Source organism: Salvelinus namaycush, chromosome 7, assembly GCF_016432855.1.
Source record: "Salvelinus namaycush isolate Seneca chromosome 7, SaNama_1.0, whole genome shotgun sequence".
NCBI lineage: Eukaryota > Metazoa > Chordata > Actinopteri > Salmoniformes > Salmonidae > Salvelinus > Salvelinus namaycush.
In genome coordinates, this window is record NC_052313.1 from 24,226,078 (window position 1) to 24,247,296 (window position 21,219).

General features: G+C 43.0%; 1 protein-coding gene across 1 annotated transcript in view; it reads right to left on the reverse strand.

Annotated features, from left to right (window-relative positions):
- LOC120051119 (transcriptional activator GLI3-like) overlaps nucleotides 1-21,219 on the reverse strand; it is a 129,219-nt gene that overhangs the window by 43,860 nt on the left and 64,140 nt on the right. Inside the window, exon 4 of the mRNA XM_038997791.1 lies at nucleotides 17,638-17,743. Coding sequence (XP_038853719.1) covers nucleotides 17,638-17,743 — 106 coding nt within the window. The remainder of the gene's footprint in view (nucleotides 1-17,637; nucleotides 17,744-21,219) is intronic.

Consider the following 21,219-nt stretch of genomic DNA (forward strand, 5'->3'; position numbering starts at 1 on the left):
AAGAGAAGGAGCAGAGAGAGAGAGAGAGAGAGAGAGAGAGAGAGAGAGAGAGAGAGAGAGAGAGAGAGAGAGAGAGAGAGAGAGAGAGAGAGAGAGAGGGTGAGAGAGAGAGGGAGAGAGAGAGAGAGAGAGAGAGCATGACTCCTTCACTACTGGGAGAAAGTGTGTATATGTGGTCTGGGTATACGAGAGAAATTGTCAGAGAGTGCCTGTATGTTAATATGGTGCTTACTAACCTTAATGAGTATGGAAATCGTGACATTTCTACATTTTGGCATTGCGCCACGTTACTCCTACCGAATATAAAATTAGTTGCCTTTTCCATATTAGTAATGACAATTATATAGCAGAGGTGATTAAACTTAGGCTTATTTCATTTTGAAATCCAAATAGTCTGCCTTGACTCAGACTGCCACTTATAGATATAATGGACGTAAAACCTCTGGTCCCAATTACAGGGAGTTAATGGCTAGGACATTACACACACACACACACACACACACACACACACACACACACACACACACACACACACACACACACACACACACACACACACACACACACACACACACACACACACACACACACTCCTGCCTAGCTTTAAACTGTTAGCTAGCAATCGTCTCTATAGCACAGCCACGTCATTAACTACTGAAGCTGGTTAACAGGCTGTGTGTGTGTGTGTGTGTGTGTGTGTGTGTGTGTGTGTGTGTGTGTGTGTGTGTGTGTGTGTGTGTGCGTGCGTGCGTGCGTGCGTGCATGTGTGTGCGCGTGTGCATGTGTGTGCGTGTGCATGCGTGAGTGTGTGCGCGTTAGACCCAGTGTCGTGTTTTGGCGCGACAGCTTGGCATGTATACTGCAGGTGAGAACGGCCTCCAATCAAATGAAATGTTATTTGTCACATGCTTCGTAAAACAACAGGTGTAGACTAACAGTGAAACGTGTTCACGAGACTCGTAGTCAGGCAAGATGGAAGTGAGGAGCTCAAAGAGAAACAGTATATGGTCACTTCCCAGGAGTCATTTGGGAGCTACTGACAGCAAGAAATCCTAATCTCAAGTCAAGCCAATGATAACATGGTTCCACGTGGCTGCATGGTTTGAAGAACGTTTGCCTAATGAGCAGCAGCAGTAGTTATGAACCGCTTACATTTACATTTTGAGTGCGAATCAGATGAAATCTGGTTTGAAATACAGGTATTGGTGCTATTGCCTTGTGCAAGGAAGGGTAAATGTGTGATTTAGACAGTCCAATGATTTCAAAGGCAAAGCTATAGAGCTGTAGTGTACTTGTAACTCAAAGGGGCACCTATGAACCCTAAACCCTAAACCCTAAACCTCATCCTACCATTCACCTTCATGTTGTGTTTGGCTCCCACCACTAGTGAAGAGATCAATACCATTTAGAACAGGGGTCGCCCAACCTTTTCTGAGACAAAATGCAAGCCGAGGTCTACCGCTCAGATATTTTTTTATTACTTAAACTATGCAAGCCTACGCAACATGAACTCATTCAAAACAGTTCTGTAGCAATGAGGTTTGTGCAGTAGGTTACAGGCCCATTACATTATCACTGCATATTGGCTATGCTTGAATAGCCCTGCCAATGTTGTTCATTCTCAGACCATTTTGAAAATATATATTTTTTATTATTATTATATGATCACAATGGTAATAGATAATTTGTTCTATAAGGCACAGCTGAGTGAGCATAATATATATATATATTTTTTGGGGGACTGATGGCCTTCATCTGATGGTTAGTCTAAGGGGAGGGAGGGAGCTGTGGTGAGGCTGCCTCTCACCCGACTCACTGTCCCTCTGCCCTCCTTCCCTCCGCTAAGAAAAGGGGACACAGTCTTCCAGCTGATGGCGAAACTCAAGTCGCACTGCATTACTTCAGCCTCATCCACCAATTCATGTTGTTACTCCTATGACCAGATACACTGAAATATTACTAGATATTAAGAAAGACACTAACCGCTAATCATAACAATGTAAGTTTAACGAAACAATAATTTATACTCATTTAATGGAGGCGACAGTGTTGGTTGTAGCGTGTGAAAGTAGGGAGAACACGCCTTTTATGGCTTATAAAAGTTTTGAACAAAGTGTTGACAGTGCTGAATAACAACTTAAACTTACTCATAAAAACAAGCAGCTATTTGCTGTATTTGTTGAGTCTCTCTCTAGTCGTGGTTTAAAAAGTTTAGAAATCTCACAGTATCAACTTTGCTGTGCGTTCGAAGGCTTCTTTTTACAGTCTATGGTTCGAGCAAACTGTGCAGACACGGTGATCTATCTGATTGGCCAGCGGTAGGCCTATAGGTGCACTTGATTTGCTCTCTGGGCCTGCCGGGTAGGCGGAGTACTACCTTCAGACACATGAAATGGTTCAAAATGGCAACACTTTGCCTTCCCGGCACTAGAGCTGCTGAATCAAGTGCACGAAGCAAGAAACAAATGCAAAAAAATAACAACGCAAGGCTTTATCGTTGGGTTCTTTACAGAAAAGTTTGGTGATCAACCGGTTGGTGATCAACCGGTTGGTGACCACCGCTTTAGAATGTCTCTCTACTCTGCCCAAATATGAACCCTGCCTGTGTCTGCCTGTGTTTAGGGTAGAGAGCAGGAGGAGAGAGACAGGAGGGGCACCTATGGGGTTGCCAGGCGTGCCCGGGTGTAACTATGCCCCCCTGGCACTAAGAGGTGGAGGGGGGGCCTGGGAGTTCTGTGACCCCTAACATCAAAGGGTCAGAGAAGGGGGGGTTCTCTATTCATGGTCCCATCAACAAGGAGGAAATCCCTCTCTGTTGGTTCTGGAGGAGTGCCAGGATGTTGTATACATTTTACACGCCACTATCTGCTGCTGGACAGGGAGGCGAGAGAGAGCGTAGATCTGTGTCTCACACAAGAAACACAAACAACTAAAAAATTCCTGCTCCACATACATGCATGTGCGTCGACAAACACACACACACACACACGCACGCGAACATCACACAATTGTCCTGCAAGGAGGATTCACATCCCAGCAGGCACGATACTCCATGCTATTACTGGGATAAGAAGCTTTGTTCAACAGGAGTCAGTGAATGTGACGGGCTCAAGTCATAACAGCTGGGCCCAGGTGTCAGACACACACACACAACACACAAACGCGCACACACACACAACACACACACTCCTGTGAACTCACCGCTCCGACAGTGCGAAGTCACAAACGTGTGAAAGCCATCAGTGTACATTGGGTAGGAGTTTCCCTTAGGCACAGATCTAGGATCAGTTTATATCTTTCAAGTGCCTTAATCATTAGGGAGGGAGACGGAAAATGTACCTTAGATGAGTGTCTAAGGGCAACTTCATCCTCCATACTTACTGTACAGTGTGACCTTGGAAGTGACCATTGAGTTAATGTTAGGCAAGGTCAACTGGATCAGTACACACTTTTCGGTTGTCTAGAAAAGGCCCTGTAATTTTGTTCCAAATTATGGCAAAACACAATTGCCATGAATGAGTGAATGTTTTTGCCTTTTTAAAGAAACATTTATGTTGCAGCTTGCTTCTCAGCAGGCTTTTTCACAGGCTGTTTGGAAAACCATTTCCACACCGTAATTAAACGTAATTTCAGCCATCGAGATAAGGAAGTCTACCAAAGCGAATGAACAAAGTGTACACACCAACAACAACAAAAAATCACAACATGAAAGTGAAATTATACAAAATGACTCTGCCTTTTTTCCTGTAATTTTAAGGGGGCTTGGAAATTAAAGATGCAGTTCAGGATCTTAAGCGCTTACAAATTCCTAACATATTGTACAATTTTCTTCTCACTGTCGCACTCCCTGCTTTTTTATGCTCCTTTGTCATACTTGACGGTCCTTTACGGTTCTTTACGGTTTGCTAAATGTACTCCCAAGTAACACCGAACAATCCTCTGTAACCAATCCCCTTCATCTCACTTTTCAAAAAAGTCACACTTGGTTGCCCTTGTTCAAAGTGAGAGTCAACATTAAATACAAGTGGACTTAACCTTTTTCACAGGGCTTGTTTGAGTTCCTCTGGCATGCCCCGGGCTACAGGGAGGAGAAAAGGGGACTCCTGGGTGTTGAAAGAGAACAACTTCAGAAAGAGAAGGGGAAGTACATCTATCATCAGCACATCCTCTCAGAAAATGTCTCCATCCTCCCAGTGCCTTGTACACACACACACACACACACACACACACACACACACACACACACACACACACACACACACACACACACACACACACACACACACACACACACACACACACACACACACACACACACACACACACACACAGTGCCTTAAATAGCCAGGTATCCTCTACAACCCATCGCCTCACTAACTCTACTCGTCTGTAATGAGTTGTGGTGTTGGGGTTGGGGCCAGTCAGGGTGTGTGTGCGGGTGGGGGCCCAGGTGAGAGAGATGAGAGGTAACATTGCCCCGGGCTGCTAGGGCAGCGGTGTATCAGTGTAGTGGTCAGAGAGAGCTCCCTGTGAACCACTTCAATTCACTATGTCACAGTGGGCCTCAGAAATGAGCCACAGGACAGACGGACCCGAGCTAATCACAAACAAAACACACAGTGACCAGGAAGGAGAGTCTCGCTCCTGGAGAGAGCTAATCCTTCAGACAGAGAGAGAGAGAGAGAGAGAGAAAGAGAGGAGAGGAAGATGGAGAGGAGGAAAAAGAAAGAGAAAGAGAAGGAATCAACTATTTCCTCTTCAAGCACGGAAAAAAGCAACTTCAAATCCATTCAATTTTTCCTAATATATACCCGTTAGAGGAAAGTGAGGGGTAGGTAAATAAAACATTGCCTGGACAGAGTAGAGGAGGCAGTCAGGCAGCAGAAGCGGGTGGGAAAGTGAACAGACACACAACATACTTTATTCATGCCATTTCATCCATCTTGCTGGACTAATAAAATGTCAAGTGGAGTTGCCTGATATTTAATCATGAACGTGCTGGGCCGCATGGTGGTGGTGCCCCTCTGCCTCAGCCCATACTATCCCAGGTCTCGGCCCTGCATGATCAACCTTCGGGCTGGATAAGTACGCGAGGAACCTCATCACTAAGAAGGGCATTTCACACCCGTACACAATCTCACCCACCACATTATGCTACTGTAAGGAGGACACACAGCACATATATGAAATAGTTCTCTATATATTCACAGTACTTTGGTGAGTTAAATAGAGGTGGACTACTACAAAGGTTGAGATACGAGTCAAACGAAAAACATCATGCCCCATGTGCACATCTAAAGACAACATCTATATCTGAACTCTCCAGTCTACCAGTCCAGTTTACTTCAACGTTCGTCTCTCATTTAATAAAAAGCAATCCCTTTCGGACACACAAAAAAGGCAACTGCCTGACATAGGCACACAGAGACTCAGCAGCACCAAAACGCTAGTTGCATTGCTTTTAAAAGTTCCGACGCGCCGTAGCTGTGTGCATGACTGTGCATATTTGTGTAGCTCCCGCTGGATGATGCGTGAGATACTTCCCACGCTGACCCCTCTCTGAGAGAGCGCGGTATCGCAGGGAGTCGAAGGCAGCAGAGATGGACTCTTTCTGTTGCTCATTCCAAACAGGGAAGCTCAGTGTGACAGGTGAAAATGTTCTTCTCACACTAGAATAATGGACTCACATTATAGGAATAATTGACTCCAGATTTCATTGGATAAGAGAGATACGGTGCTGAAAGAATAGAGTACCTGATGTGAATGTGATTCTTATCCTCAGTGAAGGAAGTAAAGGAAGAAGAAACATGGTGAAATGCCACAATAGCTCAAAAGAACGAATGGGAATGGAGAAATGGTCTAATAAGGAGGAGTGAAGAGGAGAGGTGGAGCCAGTTGTGGAGAGAAGATCATTAACTCATTTCCTTCACTGCTAAAGCTGTCGATGGTCATCGGAACGGTTTAACAAATGTTAAACAGACGTTTTTTTTTTTAAACTGCAACCTGTGGTAATATTATATATTGTTAAATTCATGTTTTCCTCCGTTTACTTGAAGCTTGATGAGGGGAGAAGTGGATGGAGAGGACTGAGGAGGGGGGGGGCTTTCTGGCGAAAAGCAGGCAGAATTTACGGCCCTGTTCCCTAGATCTTGTTACTTGCTATAACTGGCCCCCAGAGTGAGATCAGAGGGCCCCGAGCCCAAGACGGAATAATGGGAAGTCCACATTTCTACACTTTCTTCTGACGGTCTGCCGGAACGGTTCTGCCTGCCTACACAGGGCAAGGGTCTCAGTCACAACACTGACAACATACTGTACTCTCTATTCCATCACATTATTTTGTCTTTTCTTAACCTAACAACTATTATAAGGTACAACAGACATGATGTAATGACATTTGGTGTATTTTCTCAAAAGTATAACTTTGTGTATAGCAAAATCTCTTTTCCAGTTTTTCTTTTGTACAAATGCATGTTACTGTATAAAAACAATTCATGCAAAATAATATTCTAAGATGAAACAAACATCAAGAACAAACAGCTGTTCTCTGCCCTCCCTCTGAACCTCATACCTCCAGTGCAGTAGATTGGTTGGTTTCTGAGAGCATCAGAGTGCATTGTGGGTAATAGGCCCAAGTGTTTTGTAATAGCTGCTAATGAGGAGGGAGGGGCCTTTAAGAAGCCAATTAATAGAATGTACAGCCCTTTAATGTGACAGCTGGCTCCTCCCACAAGCCTGGTATCCCCTCAGTCAACACAGTATTCATAAAGCATCTCAGAGCAGGAGTGCTGATCTAGGATCAGATCTTCCTGTCCGTATAAATGTATTCATTATAATTTAAAAGGCAAAACTGATCCTCAAACAGCACTCATACTCTGAGAGGCTTTATGAAACGGGCCCTGGAATCCTGGGATATACCGAGGTCTTCCTTATCAATAGCATTATCATAATCAATAAAAAAAATACGAGTACATTTTCCCAAATTTGTAATTGTCAATAATGTTGGTAAATATTAATTAAAATTACATTTGAACTAATTCCCATTTCAGACAGAAGATGTGGTATTTTACCTACAAAAAATACAAGGCAATGTTTATATGACCCCCTTTGAAACAGCCCATTATTTACCACTTTTTTGCAGGTATAATATCCCTTTTATACATATCAGCGGGTAACTAGCAAATAAGGAGGGGTGGTGGGGTGTTGTTAAACCATGGGGGCTTTTTGCATTTTAGGAAGGTGTTAAACAATGGAAGTGTTAATGGATTTACCTGCAAAAAAGCAGAGGACCATTCACATAGACCCAATACCTGTATTTTGATTACAGGGTCTGTGAAAATGCAGGAATCATGTTGTTGTTTTTTTTGTGTGTGGCTTTTTAAAAAATTATTTTTAATTTTTAACCTTTATTTAACTAGGCAAGTCAGTTAAGAACAAATTCTTATTTACAATGACGGCCTATCCGGCCAAACCCGGATGACGTTGGGCCAATTGTGCGCCGCCCTATGGGACTCCCAATCACGGCCGGATGTGATACAGTCTTGATTCGAACCAGGGTGTCTCTTTTAACTTGCCGTGTTTTTAACCCCCTTCCCCTTTTAGATATACAAAAAAGCTGGTATAAAAGGCAGGCATGGTCAATTAGTGGGATTTTGGTCTGTATATGAAAGGGATATAACAGAGAAGGTAGAATGCTGTGATAATGGTTGCTTGGTGGTATTTTAAAAACAGATATTAAAGGTCAATTGAAATCACAATTAATCACTTCCATTGTTGTAATTTATTTTGTAGCATATAGTGTCCATACACTTCTTTTGCACAGTTACAATTGTATCTGCTTTTTAATTTTCTGAATCTTAATTTATTTGGAAGAAAAATCTAAAGATGAAAAGCATTATTCAACAAACCCTACTTAATATTTTAAATGGCGAGTGATGTAATGACATGGTTGTCGAATCTTCCCATTATGAAATTGACAGTTGAGCACAAGTGCTTTGTTAACCTTAGGCAGATTGAACACACACACAACACACACACACACACACACACACACACACACACACACACACACACACACACACACACACACACACACACACACACACACACACACACACACACACACACACACACACACACACACACACACAGAGACACACACTGACATGCTGATTGACACACACGGCTAGCTGTTAGCACCTGTCTGTTATCTCCTCTCCTCCAGACTCTCTCTTCCATTGTGCAACATGGGCGAGCTACAAATGGAGATCTCAAATATAAAGCAGGAGGGTATTAGATTTCTGTACAGAAAATCAAATGTACTAATATGTTACATGTGGAAATTCAAAAAGCCACTAGTAGAGAGATGAATATTATTCTTGTAGTCAAATAAATAATTTTCTGTATAGTCTTAAAGGAATGAAACCTACAAAGACAAATGGAAATGTACAGAGAAACAACTGGGTTATTCCTTTTACCTTATTTTTACTACTCAATAAAAATCAGAATCGCCGGGGGCATGTTCTAATTTATTTTGGTATATTTCAAAAGCAGGAAAAGGACATTTTAATCTTCTTTTTTTTGTGTGTGTTGATTTGGGTGGAAACAAAAATATATGATGTACGGCAAAATAAAATTTAAAAACAATTTATACAGTACCAACTACTATTTATATTAAAATAGTTATGTAGCTGTGAATGTAATATTAATAAATATCCTATATTTTTTTTTACAAAATGTATATTTCTGATATATCAGCAACAATATACATGTAATAAACATCAGAAATAGAAATATATATTCCATATGTCCTAATAAAATGCATGCAATATTGTCCACAACAGTCTATGTGTAGTAACCATAGAAATAGAATTGCTAGAATATACTGTATGTATATGGTAGTAACAGCAGCTCATAAGTAGAATTTAGCAACATGCCTAAACAGGTTTTCTTGGGTAATGGCTCAACCGTAAGCCTGAGCAGGGCCTGTCACATGTCTAGTCTGCCAAATACTTTCTCAGTATCCTTCATCCGGTATCCATCATCCTCAAAATGCACAGGTGCCTTCAAAATATCACGCTTCATTGCACTGTCAGTGGGGAAAAAAGAGGACACCGTCCATTTAGGTTTTCAAAACTGGTGTATTACAAAAAAATAGATATAACTTCAATCTGCCCACATTTCTGCTTAAAGGCATTTATCTCCTTTTCTCTCTAAATCCTGAAATTGCTTGAGAAAAAAAAGAGAGGGGAGAGATACTTCTCCCGCCTCTCTCGTCCATTTCACAGAGTGGCGTGCAACTTTCTTTTTCTTCCCTTTTTTTTCTCCAGTGAAAATTGAAGAGGCTTTATGTCAAATAAGGCTAAAGTCAGCCTCTCCATATCAAGCAACGCAAGGCGCGAATATTACTGTGGCCATGATAAGACTGCCAGATAGAGTGGGAGAGGAGTGGAGGGAGAAGAGGGGAGGGAGAGAGAGGGGAGGGGGGAGGAAAACTGAAAAGGAAGTGACTCTACTCAATTATACTGCAAAATTGGTATGACTGAATATTTTTCATTCAGGTGACTGATAGTATCGGTGAAACGGCAATGCAGATAAATAAAGGAGCTTTCTGTCAAGAATAAACACCATTAATCATGAAGCCAGCTACCGCGCGACTGCCTGTCCAACGACTGCAGCTTGACGCCACAGAGAAAGTATTAAAAAAGAAAGGGAGGAGGAGGAGGAGGAGGAGGAAAGGGGAACCTGGTGAATCCACTAGAAAGAGGGTGACCTATGAAGTCGCAGGGAACTAGGGATGGGGGGAGGAAAGGGAGGGAGATGAGAAAAGTGGCTTGCCCGCCTTCCTCTCTTCCTGCTCATTAATGACAGAAGTCACATAGAGATCATCTAGACATGATAAGGAAATGATCATTAGAAGTTAATAGAATTGATAGTCACACTTAATATTTGATCTAGGTTTAATATTACTATGATTCTATTTATTGTAAAGGACTAAATATAGTCTTATACTAAACAGGTTCATTTATAGGGGATTTTCAAATGGCTTATATGTGGTTTACAGAAATGTATGGACTCATTAGAAAATGTATACTCAATACATCTATAAGATTTACAAATCAGAAATGTATTTAAAACAGAAAATACAAATGTATTTTTTATGCATGATTGACTACAAAATGATAAAACTGCTTCCCATACTGTAGGAAAGGGTTTGAAAACATGAAACATCAGCCCAAAATAAATAAAACCCTCAACACTTGAAAAGGAAAAATCGAAAGGAAAGCCTCAACATACATTAACAGTATTTTCCTGTAGCTCTTTATAAAAACTCCATGCACTATGCCTTTGTCTTTCTTTTGTCATGGTGTGTGTGTGTGTGTGTGTGTGTGTGTGTGTGTGTGTGTGTGTGTGTGTGTGTGTGTGTGTGTGTGTGTGTGTGTGTGTGTGTGTGTGTGTGTGTATATATATATATATGTGTTGCAATGCTTCTTCCATTCTGGAGTAGAGGAGCAATCTGGAGGGAGGAGTGGAGATAAGACTGTGGTCTTTATGCTAAGCAGCGAGACGCTCCTCAATGTGCAGATTGGGCTCTCTGACAACAGTTTATGTAAATAACCAAACAACACAGCGTACACCTAAAGAACACAGAGAGAGAGAGAGAGAAGAGAGAGACAGAGAGAGAGACAGAGAGCGAGAGAGCGATGGAGAGAGACAGAAAAAGAGAGAGAGAGAGAGAGAGAGAGAGAGAGAGAGAGAGAGAGAGAGAGAGAGAGAGAGAGAGAGAGACAGACAGACAGACAGACAGACAGACAGACAGACAGACAGACAGACAGACAGACAGACAGACAGACAGACAGACAGACAGACAGACAGACAGACAGAGAGAGACACAGACAGACAGACAGACAGACAGACAGACAGACAGACAGACAGACAGACAGACAGACAGACAGACAGACAGAGAGAGAAAGACAGAGAGAGAGCGAGAGAGGGAGGGAGGGAGGGAGGGAGGGAGGGAGGGAGGGAGGGAGGGAGGGAGGGAGGGAGGGAGGGAGGGAGGGAGGGAGGGAGGGAGGGAGGGAGCACAAAAATGCAGGTAGGGAGGTAGAAAATGTACAATTCATGAAATATTCAAAACATTTTTTGCATAGATAGTGGGGGAAAAGACAGCTCATGAGCCGTTAGTTGGAGTTCCACATGTTTGTGCCGCTTTTAAAAGTATTACATTTCAAATGTCCAAAAATGTTTCAGTATGTTGTTACTCAGATGGAATGATCATTCTCGGAATAGCATGAAAATCAATTACACCCTCTTTCTGGGTAGTTAACTATGGTTTTACTGCAGCCGACTACAGAGTGCTGATGTTGTACTGAAATTAATGGGACCTGCTTTTCCCCTGGTAGACTCACAGAATACCTTACAGTCCGTTTGGAGACCACAGCTGTACAAACACACTTCTGAATGCAATAACCACACAGACAGGAAGCAGCATACCCTTACATGCCCAACACACACACACACAAACACACACACACACACACACACACACACACACACACACACACACACACACACACACATAATACCAGGTTCACAAGTATATTCACCACTAACACCACAGTGCTTAGCAAAGTTTTGGGGAAAAATGGTGTTTGACCAAATATAAAGTTATTTTACAGAAAACAAATGAACAACAGACTTTCAGCACGCTTATAGGGAAGGGCACTGAACATGCTTGGCACTGACACAAATTACTCATGATTGGCTGAAAGAAACTGTTAGTAACAAGATTGTTGGAGCTGTTTTGTTATATTTCAGTGCAGCTTTTGATATCATTGAGCAAATCAAATCAAATTTCTCACATGCGCTGAATACCACAGGTGTAGAACTTACAGTGAAATGCTTACTTACAAGCCCTTAACCAACAAAGCAGTTTTAAGAAAAATATGTGTTAAGTAAAAAATAGCTAAGCACAAAATAAGAAAGAAAAGTAACAAGTAATTAAAGAGCACCAGTAAAATAACAATAGTGAGGTTATATACAGGGGGTACTAGCACAGAGTCAATGTACGGGGGCACCGGTTAGTCTACGTAATTTAGGTAATATGTACATGTAGGTAGAGTTAAAGTGACTATGCATAGATAATAAACAGAGAATAGCGCCAGCGTAAAAGAGGGGGGGGGGGCAATGCAAATAATCTGGGTAGCCATTTGATTAGATGTTCAGGAGTCCTATGGCTTGGGGGTAGAAGCTGATTACAGATGTCTCTCTTTGCTGCACATTAACACACAACTGGGAAGTAGCCCAGGTGCGACACAACTAGGGCTTTTGGACCTAGACCTAGGTGGTCTAGAGTTTTTTTTCCCTCTGGTTGCACATTTAACATGCTGGTAGAAATGATGTAAAACGGATTTAAGTTTCCCTACATTAAAGTCCCAGGCCACTATTGCTGAAAAAACTTAGGTGTTATGGATTTGCATTCTCTGCCTTATCATTGCCTATCAAATAGAACACAGAGGGGTTTCTTTAAAACCTCTCTAATCCAAATTTGGTTGAGTGTGGTGTACCGCAGGGCAGCCGGCTAGGGCCATTATTATTTTCTGCTTTTATTAATGACCTTCCATTGACCTTGAAGAAAGCCTGTGTCAATGTTCAGTGACGACTCAACAGTATACACATCAGCTACGACAGTAAAATAAATAACTGACACCCTTAACATAGACTCCAGTCAGTTTTAGAATGGGTAACTAACAATAGGCTGACGCTAAATATTTCAAAAACTAAAAGCATTTTTTGGGGGTCAAATCACTCGCTCAATGCTAAACCTCATTTAGATCTACTATTGAATAATGTAGCGATTGAGAAAGTTGAAGAGACTAGACTGCTGGGTGTAACCCTAGATAGCAAGCTGTCATAGTCAAAACATATAGACTCAATGGTTGCTAAAAATGGGAAGAGGTCTGTCCATGGTAAGGCGTTGCTCTGCTTTCTTGACATCTCAGTCAACCAGATACTGTAGGTCCTACAGGCCCTAGTTGTGTCGCACCTGGGCTACTTCCCAGCTGTGTGTTAATGTGCAGCAAAGAGAGACATCGGTAAATTGCAGTTGGTCCAGAATAGAGCAGCACGTATTGCACTTAGATTTACACGGGGGGGGGGGGGGGGGGGGGGGGGGGGGGGGATGCGAATGACTTGCATGTCAATCTCTCCTGGCTCAAAGTTGAAAAGCAGCTGGCACACAGTTCAGACACTCAGCGGTACAACACAAGACATGCAATCAGAGGTCTCTTCACAGTTCCAAGAGCCATGACTACACGAAACTCTCTGCCACCCCAGGTAACTCAAGCTAGCAATAAAACCAGATTCAAAACCCAGATCAAAGAACACCTTACGAGACACCGCCATTTTGATATATTTTGTATTGTAATTTGCACTCTATTATGTATTGTATCATGTAAGTGGGTGGCCTTGCACGAGCCTTGGCTTGTGCGAGCCGGAATGGCTCATAAGGCAGGAGCCATCTCCTTTTTCTGAAGTGTGAGGCAGAGACAGGAGATTATGTAGTGTTATGTAGTATTATGTTGTGTTAGGTACAGTATATTATGTCTATTACGCATGTTATTTGTTTTGTTTCCTGTTTGAACCCCTGGAAGATTAGCCCCTCTCTTGGCAGCTGCTAATTGGGGATCCCAATAAAATACGAAATACTAAACACAGAACATTGTGCCAAATCAGTATTTTTTCTATATTGTGACTTTCTGACATCATTACTATAAGACAAGCAATGCCAGCGAGAATCCTCAGGAGAAAACACAAACAAATGGGAAAAAGTTACAAATCATGTTGCAACTAACTGCCATATTGGACTGTAGTGTCTGAGTTGAAAGGGCGCATATCAAATATATTTTGCACCAGATTCATAATGTCTCGTTGGCCATGTCCAAGAAAATAATCAGTATTCATACAGTATGTTATCTGAGACAATGACAGAACTAACATTAACATGACAATATGCAAACATTATCCGAGTGAATGCGAGTCTGTGGAGATACCTTAGTTTACACACTCCATTGTGTACTCAGGAGTAGATCATTTGAGCTAATTCCTAAGCAAATCACTATATCGCAACGACCGTGGCTACGCAAACAGCCATGAGTCAATCACTTATTCCCTAAGAGCATCTTGTTGTTTTAGTGGCCACATTCAAGCACAAGGGCCTCTAACTCCTAAGTAAACTCTCATGCAGATAATTGACTTGTAGTCGAATACCTCTGTTTGTTCCCGGCCCGTCTCCGGGTGACCGAGACCAGGCGCTGAGTCACAAGAGAGGGCCTTTTGTTTTGTGGTTGGCCGTCTTCGGTCCAATAATGCCCCCTATGAAAGGAGCGGTCTCTTCTCTTTGGCCCCGGCCTCCCCCATGCAGCCCCCCCATGCAGCCCCCCATTAAGCCGGGCTGACACAATGGGAGCGGTGGTGGGGACGAGAGCTCCCATGGAGAGCTTGCTCTTCACTGGTCTGTGTGTTTATTTAAGCAGGAAGTGAGGAAGCATCTTCTCTAGAGGAAGAGTGGTGGAGGGGTGGATCTCCATCAATGGGACTGGAGGTCAGCTGTTCCCAGGCCAGAGACACTAAGGGACACACATATTGATCTGACAGTAGTGTAGGAAAGGCCTACTGATCCTAGATCAGCTGCACTGACTCAATGATTCAATAGTTATAAAAAGTGGTTGGTCAGAGCTCTGCTGGTCTCTAAGACTCCACAGTTTCCCATTTTAGACATGCAGGACTACAACCCCCTATTATGTGTACCTACGTAATCAATGCCCTGCACCCACACGACGACGGCAACCCCTGACCCTCCATCTTTAATATGGAATGGCGGGTGCCTTCCCTGCAAGAATTTATAAAGTAAACGATTCTCCTAGCTCCTGCCTGTAATTGCACTCTCCCCTTCCTAATAGAGGTGGTGTGCAGCAGGAGAGAGAGAGGGGGGGGACAAAGGACAGTTAATTTGTGATTTCCTCCGCTCATTTGAAGGCAAATTAAGTGTCAAGCAGCTAATACAGAGCATATTTCATTTTATGAGCTTTTAATTTAATTCTGTCGGCCTCATATCGCCCAGTGCTGTTAGCGTAGCCTAACGCTCCTTCGTTCCTCCCTCGTCTGCGGCACCAGGCCATAAATAAACATGTTTCAATTATACCCATCACAATAATAGGATAGGATTCTGTTCATTTGCGACGTCGGTTAGACGGCAGAACATATCATGGGAAAATGAGCCGGCGGTGGCAGCTTGTTTTTCTACCGGACACAGTCCTAGCGTTAGAATTAGCGCTGTTAGCGTTAGCGCGGCAGCTAGCGTTAGCGAGGCTGGATTGATTGTACCGCCGCAGGGCCAGACCCACTGTAATTACCAGCTATAATGAGAGCCCTGCATGGGGAAGTAATGGCAATAATACTCTACTGTGTACTTAGCCATATCTTTAAGAGGGCTAATAACGATTCATTCTGCTCACTAAGGAGAGCTTGTCTTAAAACAATTCAATATTTCTCTCTGAAATCCCCCCCACCTGTCCCCCGGGTCCCTGAAGGACCATGCCTGTTCTCTCTGTGTACAAGACCACTGACTGCATTGTTGGGGGTGACTGGATCAAAATGCTCCTTTATAAGAAATTCTTTAAAACACTGTGCATGAGACCAAATTGCCAGATGTATGGTTCCAAAACAATACTGAGTACGTTACAGTCCAAATCTGAAGCAAAACTACAGTAGCCTACATAACTCTGTCATCTGTAGATGGACTATACAGACCGTAAACTTAACTTCAATAGCATGTAACACTGTTGCCTACTCTAAAAAGCAGCAAAAGTAATGACATTGTGAGCGGAGGACCGTAGGTTCCCGATTTGAAAGGGACATGTGTAACTCGGTAATGTGTGTACTAGTACCCAAGTCAATTTGAATAAGACCGTCCACTAAACAACTGACTTGTAATAATGAAAAATGGGGCCTTTCAGCACGGCGTGTCGTATTAAGCAGCAATACAAGTGGATAAACAGGCGGTAAGTACAGCGGCGACCATGCCTCCACTGACTGGTTGAGCAAACGAAGCGCGCCAGCCAGATAACTCCCGTCTGGACAGAGAGCGAGTGACTGAACACGTTTGTTCGGTGCAGCGCAACTTCTCTTCTCTTCCCCCCCTAATTTAATTCAGTGGGTTCCATGTCTCCCACTTCCCCCTAACCTGTGCTCCAGATCTCTCCAAAGCGCCTTTGACTGATAACAAGCACGACTGTTTGTTTGAGCCGTGTTGGCAGCGCGTGTTCTCCCCATTATCTCCACATAAGCTAAATGCTAAATTATATTTGGTATTTTGTTTGCGCTGACACAGGGCATCAATCATCAACTCTTTTTTATTTCCTCACCTCTCCCTCTCTCCTTACCTCAGGGAGAGAGGGAGAGGGGTTGAATGGGGGGGACATAAAAAATTCATTACGCTTAGTGGCACATCGGCAAGGGAGAGATATGACTCCCGAGCACGAGGGCGGGTGAGGGTGGAGGGGGGGAGTTGATAATGATGAAGAATATAAAACATAATGCTGCCCCATCCAATTTGTCCCCGTCGCGCACTGATCGCTTCCTTCCTGTCTCCGGGTTAGAATGTAGCGCCGCAAGGGCAACAGAACATCCACTGCTAGTCCTCACTGTTCAGGCAGAACAGAGGGAGAAAGCGGTAGAAGAAAAGACAGAGAAAGAGAGGGGAGAAGGAGGGAGAGAGTGAATGAGAGTGAGAAAGAGAGAGGCTAGTGTGTGTGTGTGTGTGTGTGTGTGTGCACGCGCACAGAAACTGAGGGAATCCCCTAGTACAGAGCACATTGATGTGTAGCTGCTGACCTGGCCAACCACGCCAGTGAAACCTTAGGAGAAATATGGGAATGGGAGACTCAACCCATACATATTCCTCTGCTTAATGCACTTACTTATGTGTGATCATGTATGTGTGTGGCGGGGGGGGGGGGTGTATACATGGTACCGTGCGTGTCAGAAAATGCGTGTGTGAAGGTGTGTATGTCAGTACAATTATTTGTGTGTCAGTGAAGGTGTGCATGTCAGTAGAGTTACTCGTGTATCAGTGAAGGTGTGTATGTCAGGTTGAGAGTTGCATCGTCTCGTCTTGACAAGGCTTGATCACTGTGCTTATGAGAATCCCACGCCCCGGGTTCTCGTCTCCATGTTTCTGACACGTGTTCATTTGCCTGTCTCTGACATGTGGATCATGTTGCTGCCAGACAGGGCCCGTGGCCTTTGATCTGGGGAGCACAGAGCATCTCTGAGGAGGATGCAACACTCCCAGAGAAAAACAGGAGAAACATATTTATATTGTCATTACCACTACTTTGAGTTGATACTGATACCAATGATATGATACTGATATCCAAAAGACTTCTCAGTAGACCTGACAAACTCCTGCATTATTTTCTGTTGAGAAGAAGTGTCTCGGTGTGTGTGTCGTTCATGTAGGAGGGGTTGTGTGTGTGTGTGTGTGTGTGTGTGTGTGTGTGTGTGTGTGTGTGTGTGTGTGTGTGTGTGTGTGTGTGTGTGTGTGTGTGTGTGTGTACAGTCTGTGACACTCACACGTGCAGCGGGGGAACAGGGGACGGCTCGTAGATGTAGCGTCCCTGGGCGTGTCTGTCATCGATGGGCACCGGCGGATGGAAGGCAGGAAAGAACTGTGGCGGGGCTGCATAGGGGTAAGAGAGAAAGAGAGAAAGACAAGGGGACAAATATAAAAAAAGAGCGTTAAACAGACCATCAGCTTTAAAGCACATATCTCTTTACCAACCATTGAATCATGGTTGCATGTATTGACTCAATGTGTTTTTATGGGCATTCCTAAGTAATGTGCTTCTTCAGCCGGTCTAAGGGCAGAGTAATGAAAAGCAGTGGTTGATGGCTATCTTTCAGGAGGCCCTGCCCAAATGAGACCTCATTAAAAACAACTGAACTAAAAAGCCTCACTGCCTTGGAATGTTCACTAGGAAGTCCACCTAAAACAACTCAGGGATATAACTCAAAATAAACCGAGACACAAATTAACTGCAAGGGGACGGCGCCATTTTTCTTTTTCTTGCTGTAAGGCGGCTGATCAGGCATAAATACACTTTTTACACAAAGACTAACACTGAGGAACAACCACTGAGGGAATTGGGAGAAAAATGGAGGATGCGTTTGGAAGCAGGGAAATGATTCGTCACAACTGTCTGAAAGAAGTGGGAGGCTGTCTAATTCCTCATATAAAACATTAAAACATTTGCATAATATCAGCTCCCAAGCACTTGGCTATTTTTACCCCGAGAGAGAAGCTGCTGAATTTTCAGGGGCTGGAAACATACAACTACAGAAGTTCAAGTATCCCCACCTCAATTGCACCCTCTATCCCAGGGTTCCCCAAATGGCGCCCCCCGCAGGTGATTTTATTTGGCCGCACAAGTTTTCAGAACAAAAAATAAATAACAAATGCACTACTGGTCAAAAGTTTCAGAACACCTACTCATTCAAGTGTTTTTCTTTATTTGTACTATTTTCTACATTGAAGAATAATAGTGAAGACATCACAACTATTAAATAAAACATATGGAATCATGTAGTAACCAGAAAAGTGTTAAACAAATCACAATATATTTTATATTTGAGATTCTTTGTTGACAGCTTTGCACAGTCTTGGCATTCTCTCATCCAGCTTCATGACGGAGTCACCTGGAATGCATTTCAATTAACAGGTGTGCCTTAAGTTAATTTGTGGAATTTCTTTCTTTCTTAATACGTTTGAGCCAATCAATTGTGTTGTGACAATGTAGGGGGGGTATATATGGTAAAAGACCAAGTCCATATTATGGCAAGAACCGCTCAAATACGCAAAGAGAAACGACAGTTCATCATTACTTTAAGACATGAAGGTCAGTCAATACAGAAAATGTCAAGAACTTTGAAAGTTTCTTCAAGTGCAGTCGCAAAAACCATCAAGCACTATGATGAAACTGACTCTCATGAGGACCGCCACAGGAATGGAAGACCCAGAGTTACCTCTGCTGCAGAGGAAAAGTTCATTAAAGTTACCGGCCTCAGAAATTGCAGCCCAAATAAATGCTTCACAGAGTTCAAGTAACAGACACAACTCAACATCAACTGTTCAGAGGAGACTGTGTGAATCAGGCCTTCGTGGTCAAATTACTGCAAAGAAATCACTACTAAAAGACACCAATAAGAAGCAGAGACTTGCTTGGGCCAAGAAACACGAGCAATGGACATTAGACCGGTGGAAATTTGTCCTTTGGTTTGGAGTCCAAATGGGAGATTATTGGTTCCAACCGCCATGTCTTTGTGAGACGCAGTGTGGGTGAACGGATGATCTCCGCATGTGTATTTCCCACCGTAAAGAATGGAGGAAGAGGTGTTATGGTGCTGGGGTGCTTTGCTGGTGACACTGTGATTTATTTAGAATTCAAGGCACACTTAACCAGCATGGCTACCACAGCATTTTGCAGCGTTACGCCTGCTCATCTGGTTTGGGCTTAGTGGGACTATCATTTGTTTTTCAACAGGACAATGACCCAACACACCTGCAGGCTGTGTACTGGCTATTTTACCAAGAAGGAGAGTGATGGAGTGCTGCATCAGATGACCTGGCTTCCACAATCCACTGACCTCAACCAAATTGAGATGGTTTGGGATGAGTCGGACCGCAGAGCGAAGGAAAAGCAGCCAACAAGTGCTCAGCATATGTGACCCGATTCAGGAAACTAGGCGTATGTCACAAGTCACGAGTTCACAGGAGAGCCCTTTGAACGTTAAACATTTTGGCGGAAATGCCTTCTCGAACATGTGATCTTTTATGTGCTTTAATAACAAACTTGTATGCCATTTGTAAATATGAATAAAATTGTTAAATTACGAGCCTTGTTGGTTAAGCCACAGGAAAAGGCAGTAACCTTCCCACTAGCCATGATTGGCTGAGATAATTAGTGTGTTGGACATGCTGAGAGAGGAGTTCGGATTGGTCTGCCATATAGAAGGCTTCTGTCTTTTTGAGCTCATCAGTCTGTGTTGGTAATCCTGTCGAACAAAGCTTTTTTTATGTACTGTGTAGTGGAGCTGCATAAGTGTTGCTCTCCACTTTCCGGAGGATCAAGTTTTGAAATCAGTGGAATTGGAGTATGATAGCTAAAGAGATGGAGAAAACACCAGTCACCAGATTACATCTTCAAACTAAGGGCAACTGTGGTACGGCATTCCTGACAGGTCGAAGTGTCCATCATGCATGATGATGTATACAGGTAAGATAGCTAGCAACATTTTCAGATATTACATGTTTCTATTTTGACAGAAAGTGGTTTCATTTCAAGCTGAAGTGTACTGTTAGCTAGCTAGCTAACATTCGCTGGCTGGCTCCCTAGCTGATGTTAAAATTTGTTTCCCAGAGCCGTTTGCTTTTCTAGTTAGAGCCTAATGTTAGCTAGCTAACATTGAACCTGGTTGGTTAGCTCCCAGCACTGTGGCATTGTTGGCACTGTTCATTGTTGTTTAACTAGATAACGTTAACTGGCTGGCTTGTTAGCTAACGATACGTGATGTGTGTACAACACCCGTTGAACATGGCCGGTGTCAGTAAACGTTTGCAAAAAAAAGAGTAATGCAATAGTTGCCAGCAGAGCTGGTTAGGCTGTTTTCATGTTATTCAGAGGTAAACAAATCATCGTCAAGTGTGCGCTCCGACGCTGAATGATTGTAGACAAAAAAGAGCTCTTCACTAGATACCAAAACATTCAAAGGCCATTTTCTCAAAAGTGAGTTTACAAGTTGATCAACTTTCAAAGCAGAATTACTTTCCCATTGTTCCTCAAATGCAGTGTATGATATACCATTTTGTAGCTCTGAGTCTCTACTTTTATCCAATGTAAAAAACACCATTTAAAATTTTGCTACGTAAGACCGAATCCAGGTGGTGAGTCACATATGTGCGAACTCCTTCAAGACTGTTGGAAAAGGATTCCAGGTGAAGCTGGTTGAGAGAATGCTAAGAGTGTGCAAATCTGTCATCAAGGCAAAGTGTGGCTATTGGAAGAATATAAAATATAAAATGTATTTGTTTAACACTTTTTTGGTTACTACATGATTCCACATGTGCTATTTCATAGTTTTGATGTCTTCACTATTATT